Below are 12634 nucleotides of genomic sequence, written 5' to 3'. Positions count from 1 at the left end.
ATTTTTATTTGCAATCAAAAGTATCCGGTTTATTTAAAGGAAATAAACCAACGTTTTGAAAAAGGTTAAAACGTAACAATATTAAACCCTTAATTTTGTTTTGGTAATTCGATTGTGGCCATTTTAGTGCTACTAAAATAATAATTGTGACTCAGTTTTTTACATAAATACAATACTTTAGATCATAGAGAAATACACATAGAACAGAAACTGGAAAAACCCTCAAACTAAAAAATTTTGGTTTTCACATAGTTTTTTTTTTACTAATACATTCCACTATAGATAAAGACACATATATTGGAAACTCTCCTGTCAAAGACCTAACTCATTTGTCAAAAACGTAAGTGTGAGAATGTATTAGAAAAAAAACTGTTTGGAAACAATAACAACACTCGTATGTGTGATTTTTTTGATTTCTCTATGATTCTCACCACTAATTTTTTTGACAACTGAGTTAGGTCTTTGACAGAAGAGTTTCCGATCTATGAGTATTTATCTATGGTGAGAATGTTACTTCGTGTTACACGCCAGATCATGTTTAATATTTTAAGAGTTCCCATTCAGTGATGCTATTCGATACCCTACGTACCTCAGTTTCATGAAAGTTTATTAGACATTCTTCAGCTATTTCATTACTGCGATATCTTCAGATTCTAGAATCCACACTAACTCGACATTGTGACATCTAAGTTGGGCCATAGAATGTCTGCGCAGTCGAGCAGACATTGATTCCAGATCGATATGATATATAGTATAATGAGATCTTGTTATCAGAGTTAGTAAAATGGAATTGTGAGCCCTAGAACTAAGTTAGCAGTGATGCATGTGATGCAGATATCAAAGTAATGTATACCTAGAATAGAAATAAGTTGTGAAATATCTGTCTCGTACATAGTGGATAGGTAAGAGATTGTGTCAATAACTCCGCGACTTTTTGAATTTCCCGGCTTTTAACTGAAAGGGCAACACTGCTCCATTCATAGCAGACTACCTCGAGAAATTGGAAAAAAAAAATTAATTTCGTCTGCTCATTAAGCATATTTTTTTGCTGAAAAAACATTACTCAAATAGAGACTAAGCTTGATAAATACTATGGAAATTCTGCACCATCAATTTCAATGGTAAAAAAGTGGTTTACTGAATTTCGTTGTGGCCGCACAAGCACGGAAGATGCCGTAACAATTGATGACACTGATCTTAAGCATATTTCCAGTTAAGTTCGTTATTCACTGGTTTACATCACTGATACTTAATGCCTCGGCACAAACAGAACATCACAACAATCCCGTTCTCTGAGAAAGACGATAAAAAATCATGCGATCGCTCATCTCTACTATTTTCTGTTAAGCGGATCATGCTTAGCACATCGTCATGTTAGTCCGTTTTAGTTATGCCTGTTGTGATGCTCCTAAATTGGATATCAATTAGAATTTCCAGTGTTTTCCGTCAAGATGGTAATTGATATATGGCACAGACAGACCGCTTTGTCAATAAATTTCCATGATACCATTACTTTGAATCTCCATTACCTTGGAATGTTTCCTGATTCTACGTTAAATTATTGTAAGGTATTTATGTTCTGCGTTGGGATCATTCAAAAAGCCATTCGAATAGGTACATCGGGGTATACAATTTAATGAACAATTTATATCGTTCTTAAATGTTTTGGCTTTCTTCTCTTAATATTCCTATTGTGCCATGCAAACATGGACATCAACCAGTTTTTTCAGCAAAAACGATAACTGCGTGATTGGTCAGACAGGCAGTTTTGGGAATAAATATCACTGTAATCTCGGAACACAAGATTAATTAATATCAGTTTCTGAAATAACAAAAGAAAACACCAATTTTGGGTCGTAAAATCCAATATTATACTCCATTTTAAAAGATCAGGTCTGTCAACTGAAAGGAGATAAGTGGCTAAAATTTTCCACAAATACTCTTTGTTAACTATTTTTTAAAGTAGAAATTAATAACCGATTATGGCCAATAGGCTAGGTTGTTGAAAATAAATAATAATATGGTTTGTTTTCTATTGAAAATGTACAATATATTTACATAGCCCCCATACAAATGATCCACGGAATATTGTTTGAGCAGTCATAATTATATTAATTATGCGGCAATACTAAGTACTCTTAAATTATACTGTAAAGTATGGCAAAAATCGGCCAACATTTGTCCCTACTCCCATACAATGTGAATATCATAATTGTTTAATAATAATTAATATCGTGATTAAATTGTACATGAACAAGATTTATATAAACTTAAATCTATCTACTAGGGTATTCATTCGACTAATGATCGTTAGATTAATCGAATAATTTCTTACGAATAACTATTCGAACAATTTTAAAATGGCCATTTTCGAATAATGAATAATTCGAACAATTTTATGTAGAATAATCGAATAAAACGAATAAATGTTCATATATATTTAAAATTATTAAATTGCTTAAAATTTTTCATAATTCCAAATTTAAATAAGTAACAATGACTCACAAAAAATGTATTGTTTCTGAAATTCGACAAATAACTAAGATAAAGGGACTATCGATTACTGTAGATGAGTGTTCCGATAGCTCCTTCTATAAATATATAAATATTACTGCAAGAAGTGACAATTCTAAAAACAAATCTTTCAAAATTTTTAACTTAGGACTTGAACCAATGAAAATAAAAGGTACGAAATAAAATATTTGTTATTTAGCTGGCGAAATATTAGAAAAATTGCTATTAATAATCAAAATATTAACTTAGATTAAAGTAGAGTTGAATGTGATGGAGAATGTGATTTTAAAACGGTCATTGAAAGTCATATATAGGATGACATTTATAAAGATTACATAGATGAAGGCCATGATCTTAAAATATATGTATATAAGTGATGTTATTAACCGCATACGTAAGTGTTGCAAAATATTTAATAAATCGAATGATAAACACAAATATTGCAAACTAACGTTTTGTTGCAAGAAAAGCATGGAGTTTGTCTTATACATGATTTTGAACATCGTTGAACATCTTTGTCTAACATGGTAATAAACTTTTTGCGTATTTGTAAATGCGTCAATCATACACTCACTGACAATGATATCAAACTTTGGACAGATTCCCGTTATTGTGTAATTCCCCAAGACCACTTTATTAAGCAAAGATTCGGCAACGTTGATAGAGCTGGATGTATAATACTATTTGTTATAAATAATTTAGAAATAGTGAATAATTAATTTACTAAAGAATTAGTTACTCAATTTAAAATGTAGTTTTTGTTTTGCTTTAACAATAAAATATTGAAAAACCGACATCAAAACTTCATTCTTAACTTTTTTAAAAAATTTTAAATTATTCGAATAATTCGATTAATTTTAAACGTGTGATCGAATTATTCGAACAAGTTAAAATCTCTTATTCGAATTATTCCTTTTATTCGAACAAGAGAAAAATCGAATAATTCGAATACCCTACTATCTACCAACTTTTGTGAGGATCGTTCCATAAAAAAAAAAAAATTATTGTCACATATTGATAGAGGGTATACAAGTATCGGTGGGGTTTTCACAAAAAATTATATTTCTTCGAGAAATAACTAAAGTTTTTGAATAAATCAAGTTGATTTTATGCTAAGATTTCTCCTTTATGGCAACTCTTCTGTTAAAGCATTCCCTTTACACTTTCGCCGCAAATCACTAACGGTCACTTTTACTTAATTCTTATCACTTGTAATCAAGAAAAACAACGAAGATGAACGGGGACCAAAAATAAACATAAGTATGAAATAAATAAACTAAGAGAAAAAAATGAAGAATTGCTTGTTTTATTTAAGCCGTAAATCACAACTGATACGTGTAATGACATACAACACAAGTGCCATAAGTCCTCTCGCAATACACAGACAGACAAAATATCCTTTTTTTTAAGTTCCCCTCATATACAGTTACATTTGAATGTATGTATGTGTGTGTATTTGTAGTAGTTGTCATAAATATTAAATGAACTTATCAAGAATTAAGTATTTTCGTTGGCTGATTGTGTTGGGCTACAAAATATATATTTATCATTCATTTGGTTTAAGTTTGTTAATTATTTATGTCCTGTGATATCAGAGGAAAACTTAATTTCTTTATGTCGCTGCGCCACTACTGTTGGTAGTTGGCATCATCATCAGTTGTGTGAACTTGGTTAGTTACTATGTTACTATTTAATCAAGTTGTGTTCTATTTTAATCGCTAAATTTATAACAAAAATACTTGTAGTCAGAACATTGATATTATTGTAGAGCTTATAATTAAATATGTACGAGTATTTTAGTTATTTTGGGGTGTGATAATTTGGTGTCTTGTTTTCTTGTCTTCAATGATTTATGACAATCATAATTTTTGGGGGCCACTGTTTAATATTTGCTTTGTTTGGTTTTTGGTTTAGCGACATTATTTAGTTAAAGCAATAGTTTAATGGAAAATATTTAGTTTATGTAGTAATACATATACAGGAAACCAAATTAAATGATAAACAAATAACTAAAAACTTTTATCAGATGTTTTATGAAGTTTTATTTATAAAATCAGATAATATAGATAACAGAAAATGGTTTTAGAAAATTGCCTGGATAACAAATAGTTAAAATCACTCATACTCTTCTCGAAGTATTGATACTGTTATTATCCAAGCCGAATTTTGAGAACATTGACCTACAGTGTGATTGTTCAGTAGACCCTCATGTAGGGTATATAAAACAGTATTCAATTGGGGATGCCCTACCTTGGATTTTAGAACAATTGGGCTAAATTCGGAATTTCAAAGGACCTGTTAGGACGCTATTAAAAATTGGACATATTTTAAAAGAATAATAAAAATATTGTTGATTTGTAAAAATTTTTTTCAAGGGGCTAAAATTTGGGTTTTTAACTAAAAGTCGATCAAATGCAACGTTTCTGTAATATTCAACTTTAAAGTCAAGGCAAAGTGCATTTTCTAAGCAAAAGATTTAATTGTAAAGCAAGTTTAAGTAAAATTGTCTACGATAATTAAATAAACACTGTAAATTAAGACAAAGATTAGGAAAATGGAAAATTTATAAATTGAGAACAATAAAAGGTTTGTTCGTTAAGATATCGCAATGAAATTTCTTATTTTACTACACTTTTTGCTAGCAAATATGAAGGTGGACACAACCTATACGATTTATGAAAAGCAAATCCTACAATTCCCGAAAAACCAACAACAAATCCCAATTTTCTTATTTTTTTTTTTTGAATTTTGCCTATAAAGTCCACATTTAATACGGGCTGGTAAAATAATAATTTGAATGATTTAAAATATATTATCGTTTTGGAATCCCAGCTTTGGGATTTTAAAACTGTTAGCCTAAAAGACTCCATTCAGAAAAATATAAAAACATTTCTTGGAAGCATTGAAAATTAATATCAATAAAACGAAAGAGATACGCATTAATGCAGAGTCAACAGAACCATCGGCAATGACGTAATAGAAACTGTAAGCGAGTTTCAATACCTAGGCAGTATGATAGATATAAATGGAGGTGCCCTTCTCGATGTCACGACAAGAATACGAAAAGCAAGAGGTGCTTTTGCCATATTATCGAAAACTTGGAAATCAAATGAATACAGCAAAAAGACCAAGTTGAACATATTTTCAGCATGTGTGCTGTCCGTCCTATTATATGGATGCGAAACATGGCTTGTAACTGAAGAAATTAAGCGTAAAATGCAAGTTTTTACCAACAGATGCCTCCGCATAATACTTGGAATTTACTGGCCTAATACAATTACAAATGCTCAACTGCTCGCCATAACAAATATGAGTGATATAAACTGCGAAATCCGAAGACGTAAACTTGGCTGGATAGGGCATACACTTAGAAGGGAAGATGACAACATATGCCAAAGAGCGCTAACATATAACCCCCAGGGTGCAAGAAGACGAGGAAGGCCGAACAACTCTTGGCGACGGTCAACATTAAATGAAATTAACAAGCTGCCTGTTTTTAATGATAGAAAGATAGTTAACTTCATAGAATTAAGAAGTATTGCAATTATACGCTCCAGATGGAGATTTCTTATTGAGAGCCTATGCCCACAATGAGGTAGCCCTAAAATAATTTTAGAGCAAGGCCTATTATTATTATTATTATATAATTTTTTTACCATTTCAAAATAATTGAGTTTAAAATTTTTGTGTTAGTAGACATCTAGAACAAAAGTAATATTTCAATTGATCTTTTGACTCTTTTTATGGAAGTAAAATTTTAGAATCAGTTATGTAGATTCTTATTATGCAATAAAATCGATTAGTTTTGGCCTTCGATTTGATTTGAAACATTTTTCAGTTGAAGACATTAACCATAGGGTAACATAGATACGAGATGTCATTGTAAAGTCCTTAGTAAGTTGTCAAAAACCTAACTCTTGCAACTACGTGTTTTTCAATATATTGTTTGTTGTTGTATTAGGTATATGATTTGTTATATTTTTGGTTGACAAAATGGAGTGTCTCGTCTCTATGTATATTTCTCTATGACTTTAACCGTAGAATCGAAACTCTCCTGTTAAAAACCTAACTCAGTTGACAAAAACCTCAGTGGTGATTATGTGTTAGTAATAAAAACTATGTAAAGACAAAAACAACACATGTATGTATGTGTGATTATTTTGAGTATTTTTTTTAGTTTGAGTTGTTATCTACTTTCCGCTCTATGTGTATTGCTCTATGATTCGGTTCAAAAATGATTTTTTTTTATATCGTTACCATTTCAGACATACAAAATCGTATTTCAAGGACTCTCAGCTTCCATCCCTCGAATGTTGAAATCGATGAAACACATTCACCATAACCTTTGATGAGCAATCAATCGGTGTGTTTCAGCTGCAATTTTTTTCAAATTAAAGAAGTAAAGCTAAACTTCTCGCAGATGACGCATTGTGGGCACAAAAATCAGCAATAATAAAATATTGTGAAACTGGCGAAATTTTGAAATTTCTATAACTATAAGAGGTAGCACTCATAAGTGAGGAGCCGCAGAATAAAAGGTACTTTTTTGAAAATTTAAAAATTTTGGGAAATTGATTTTTTCTAGAAAATTTTAACCAAAATATTATAGAAATACCAAAAAATCAATTTGTAAAAATTTCGAAAAAGTACCTTTTGTTTTGTGGCTCCTCAAATATGTTTTTTATAGCCCTAAGTGAAAATACATACATATATTGAGATCTTTGAAATTGGACAAGCAATTTGAAAGCATTTAAAAATGTTGCATGTCTGAGGTGCAATATTTTGAGGTCTGTCTTCAAAAATCCTCTGCTTCTCATATTTCATGTCAATCAGATCAGCCAATTATAAATGGCATATTTTTTTCCAAAATATAAAATATTAAATAAGGTGTCCGCATATATACAAATGAATTTGCAGTAACTTATTCTGAAACCTAGTTAAATTCTCCCGTGAGAAAAAACTTTCCAAATTTTGTTTAAAATCTATCAATGTACATTGTTTACAATCCTGGAAAGGAATGGTAACTTTTAATAAACTTTCTAAAATTTAAAGTCTGTTTACTAATTGTTCTGTTTTTAATATTATTTTTTTTGATTTCACTAAATTTGTCTGCCCTAGAAAATAAAAACCAAACTGCAATAAATGTCAAACTTCGGTAGTTTATGTCTCTCAACAAAAACGCCTCTTCCATTCCAATTTAAGCCAAATACACATTAGCACTTTTAACAATTCACATACCCCCCATAGTTAAACGCGAACGTACATATAAAATGACATAAATCTTTTGTGCTCAAAAGATCTATGGACACAAAGGATGTTTGAACATAAAAACAACAACAGTCGTTATTTTCTCATTGTTTTGGCAATTAAAGGAAACACCTCAACACATTATATTGTTGGATTGTTAAAGCAACAAATATATGGAGCAAATTGTAAAAGAATTAAAGAAAAAAAAAACATAAAAAGGACATTAGTCAGGACATCCAGCAGAATAGTAAAAAAAATGTACAACAACCTTATAAAATATAGAGTTTCATTAACAGTTAAACATTTAATAGGCCAAAGAGAGAGCAAAGGAATAAATACTGCTACTACTATTTAACCATCGATTTTCATTATTAGCCAAGGTATTCCAATTTCACTTCCTTCATTTCATTTTTATGTTACATACTCGTGTGTATGGCTGGCTGGCTGTCTTTTTTGGTCCGTGTGTTCTATTTTGTTTTATGGGGCGTTTATAATTACCACATGCCCCATATTTCCTCCTGCTTTTAAGGTAATGGAAATTCTTTCAAGCTAAATGTGTCCCCTAAGAAGAAATTTGTCAAATTGTATGCATGTGTATGAGAGTGAGCCTGAGTGTGTGGGTTTGAATGTACCAAAATATATCCTTGTAATAATTACAAATTGGCGTGTTTTCATATGAGTTGGTTTGCCTTTCATGTGGGTAGGAGGGATGCTTCTTAGGTTATAAGTACTCGTATGATGATAGTTAGGAAGTAAGATGGAAAGTATTTATGTGTCCTGTGTAAATTATGTGTTTCTTGTTAAGGATGTATTACTTTATGGTTGTAATTTACTGTGCACCACCGGATAACATAGAGTAGCCAAGTGTTTTTCATAATACAAGATTGCAGATCAATCTTTCTAGATCAATGGTCTGCTCTAATAAACATCACAGGCCGAACATGATCGTTTATTTACGTATAGAGAACACGAATGTCAACGAAGTTCATAAAAATGATCAAATAAAAAAACAAAAATCACAATCAGTTAAAGTGGTCAGATTTTTGTTCCATGTTCTCTTTATACTGATCATTGCTCTAGATAAGTCATGGGAGTATTCGGCTGTTGTTTTGATCAATCTCGACAAATCAAATCTTGAAGCAAGACCTCGTTAATTTAAAAGCAATTTATTAGAATCTCAAAATATACATTTTAAAAACAACACCAAAACATAAATTTAGCTTCAACAAAATTGAAAAAAAAAGTTTAGCCACGTCTTCGTCGGCGAGTACGACGACGCGAGTGACTTTTACCATGTTTACCACTGCTGCGGCTACGTGATCTCCTCCTATATCTAGAACCACAACAATCATCACGATCACGAAGTTCCTCTTCATCATCACTGGAATTTAGAAAATATTTACTGGATGTCATAGGCCGTTTATTTGTTGCAGTTTTTTTCTCATTCTTTGCCACTTCCACACTTTCACTTGAACTAATCAATTCAGTTCTATACAGGTCTTTGTTCTCAGATGTAGTTGGCTGAACCTGTTCATCATTGGCATTCTCGGCAGTTAGATTTTCAGTGTAATATTTGTCATCCGCTTCCTGAATGTAGCCGTATTGTACACCAGCCTCCAAAATTGTTTTAACAGCCGCCGTTAATGCAGTTTTACTGCCTTCACAGTTCGCAGACATATGATCCACAATTTCGATTAATTTTGATGGAGTTTTTAGCTCATTAAGAGCATTTAAAACATCTTTTCCTTTTATAACTGGTGGCATGATTTGGGAATTTAAACGTTTTACAATATGATTTAAAAAATATGTAAAAAATATTTGCGGTTGACTTTATTTGAAAATTTATAAAATAATTTTTTTCACGAATTAAAAAATATGAAATACAATTTTCGATTGATATGTGATGGAAATTGGGTCACAAACTTTGTTTAAAAAATTAATAAAATAAGTTCAAAGTTCTTCAGAAATGAAGCCGGATCAAGCATTACGGTCAATGGATATCCTTCTTACTAGATACAAAGGATGTTTTTTAAGTCCGATAGAAATTACGATAGGGTTAACTGTCAAAGGAACTATGATGACATCGATTAACAGGATGGTGCTACGTGTCATACGGTGATCGCAACCAATGATTTATTAATATTGTTACGTTTTAACCTTTTCAAAACGTTGGTTTATTTCCTTTAAATAAACCGGATATTTTTGATTGTAAATAAAAGCCGTTTAGTAGTTTAAAAATTGTAACAACTCTTTATTTATTTAAAATGTACAACAATAGAATGTTTGTCACTCAATGTTTTTTATACACGTTTATAAATTCGCAGAAATACAGACACACTTTATAATGTACACGAATTCACTTTAAAATACAGCACACTTTAAGGCACTCAGTTGATGTTTATTCAAATAGCGTCTCTGATAAACTAACTAACGACTGCAACCTCTGCCACTTTTTTTAACACTGCCATCTGCACTCTAGATTGCTCTTTAACTGTCTAGAGCTTTCTAATACATACGCCATATGTGGTGTACTTTCTACAATGTTCTTTAACTGAATATTCGAATTCGAATATACGGTCGCAGCAAACAGCGTTGCCATACTTACGATCAATGGTCAACTGAAAGCTTTTATTCAATGTTAATAATGCCCACAGATATGTTACAGTTTGCTATTACTGCACAGTTATTTGAAAGCATTTTTAAATCGTTATATTTGAATTCAAGTACAATTTCGTAACAATATCAATTGTCCTCCAAGGCCATGCGATTTGTCACCTCTCGATTGTTTTCTAAGGGGCCATGTCGAAAAAGTCGACCAAAATTGGACGGTTCGTCAACGACAGCCGTTCTTAAATACTTAAGGCGAATACATAAGATAAGGATACGATATTGAGATTGAATAAATAATACTTGTGCCAAATGCATATCCTTTAATGGGGTCTAAGACAAATGGCAACTCTTAAAAAATACTTTTTCTACTTTGACAATAATTAGCTAACAAACAAGACAATAAGGTAGTCGCATAAGAAAATAAAAATGACCAACAATACAAAGAAAACCCCTAAAAAAACTATAAAACCAAACAAGTATAAACATTTTCGTAGTTAATAAATCCTTAAGGAATGCCAAAACATTACACTCCCACACTCTCTAATACATATCTACATACGTACAATAACAGACCCTCATAATTTCTCTTGTAGTTCCACTTCTTTATCAAGTGTTGAATGTCCTTTTGTTTTATTAGTGTTGTTGGCAACAACAAAGATTTATACATAAAAAGCTTTTGTCTCATTAATCTTGGACGAGAATATAAAACAAAACAAAAGCAATTATACATACGTGCAGTATTTAGTTATAAATATACTAACATATGACCTTTTTGGTCCTGCTACATAGAAGCTGGTGAGTCCTTACTACTGCCAGCTTAAACCAGCCAACGAACATAAACTTATTGTGATCTATTATAGAAGTTTGTTAAATAAATGAGAATTTGGTCGTAAATGAGAATAAGTTTCTTTTGTTTATTATTTTTGTGTGTTTCGGAATAACTACGAAAATTGTTAATAACAAAAGTTGTCTACTATATTATAAATACGAAAATTGTTAATAACAAAAGTTGTCTATTAATGGTCACTTTTAATTGATCCCTTTTGTGCTGTTGGAAATATTGGTAAAAATGGAAATAAATAAATGCACAACCTTTTACAAAGGTAATATTGAAGTGTATATGTGGGTAGATTCACTTTTATATTCGAATTTTGCTGCAAATCGAAAATTCACACAACATTTATTAAGTCTATAAAAAATGTAAAGGTTGTCTTTAAATTGTGGTCGCATGAATGTTAAATCAATTAAGTCCATCTTAAATATTGTAAAAGGATCGAATATAGAATCAGAATCATAATAATCTGTATAAAGTACGAGGATGGACCAATAAGTCTGGACCTTTTGAATTTCCCGGCACTTAACTGCTATTATCAATTTGACTTCTGTCAAAATTTTAACAAGCTGCGTCATTTAGTTTGTTTTTGGCAGCCATTGATTCGGGAACTCTGCACCATAAATTTCAATTATAAAAAAGTGGCTTACTGAATTGGAATATGCCGAACGTTCTGGACGCCCAGTTGAGGTCTCTACACCCGAAAAAATTAAAAAAATCACGATATGGTGTTGGCCAAAAGGGTACACACATGTGCAGTTTCCATGGCAAAAATCCAAAAATTAGGCTAGGAAAAGCTCCCTCTTCCACCCTATTCTCAGGATTTAGCCACGAGTGACTAATTCTTGTCTCGGCGGAAAGAGATTTGACTACAATAATGAAATCATCTCACAAAAAAATACCTATTTCAACAAATCTTACTTTTAGGAAGCGATAAAAAATTTGGAGAAACACGGCTCAAAAGAGACTATGTTGCAAAATAAAATAACTTTTTATCCAAAAACCAGTGTTTCATTCAAAAAGGCATGGACTTTTTGACCCACCCTCGTACATAATTTTGTGTAATTTCGATGAGAATGACAGGCTGGTTATTTTGTTATTCTTTGGTTACTACTCTACGATACTGTAACAAATCCATAGACTCTCTCGTGACTTGCACCATCAATTTCAATGGTAAAAAAGTGGTTTACTGAATTTCGTTGTGGCTGTAAATGTTCTGGACGCCCAGTAGAGGTCTATACAACCGATGAGAACGTCTGGATTTGAATTTTGGAAAAGCCCAAATCCCTTAGACCCCTTTCACATTAGGCAATTTAGTTGCGCAACTCTCTTACCCAACAACAAAACAGCATGCACAATTTTCTTGTCCTTAACCCGACATTACCTCTAGCATCTACAAACGCAAGAGACTTGCGCAACTAAATTGCCTAG

General features: G+C 31.6%; 1 protein-coding gene across 1 annotated transcript; it reads right to left on the bottom strand.

Annotated features, from left to right (window-relative positions):
• Positions 1 to 9000: 9000 nt before the first annotated feature.
• On the bottom strand, positions 9001 to 9665 carry LOC135959135 (uncharacterized). Its single transcript, XM_065510176.1, has one exon. The coding sequence runs from the start codon at positions 9523 to 9525 to the stop codon at positions 9007 to 9009; it is 519 nt and encodes a 172-aa protein (XP_065366248.1). The 5' UTR covers positions 9526 to 9665; the 3' UTR covers positions 9001 to 9006.
• Between the last annotated feature and the right edge of the window lie 2969 nt (positions 9666 to 12634).

This window comes from Calliphora vicina, chromosome 4 (assembly GCF_958450345.1).
Source record: "Calliphora vicina chromosome 4, idCalVici1.1, whole genome shotgun sequence".
In the NCBI taxonomy this organism is placed as follows: Eukaryota; Metazoa; Arthropoda; class Insecta; order Diptera; family Calliphoridae; genus Calliphora; species Calliphora vicina.
The sequence above is the reverse complement of the archived record's forward strand: the minus strand, read 5'-3'. Positions and strand labels throughout refer to the sequence as shown.

Excerpts from the sequence above, each read along its gene's own strand:
- LOC135959135 (XM_065510176.1), bottom strand. The coding sequence starts at position 9,525 with ATGCCACCAGTTATAAAAGGAAAAGATGTTTTAAATGCTCTTAATGAG.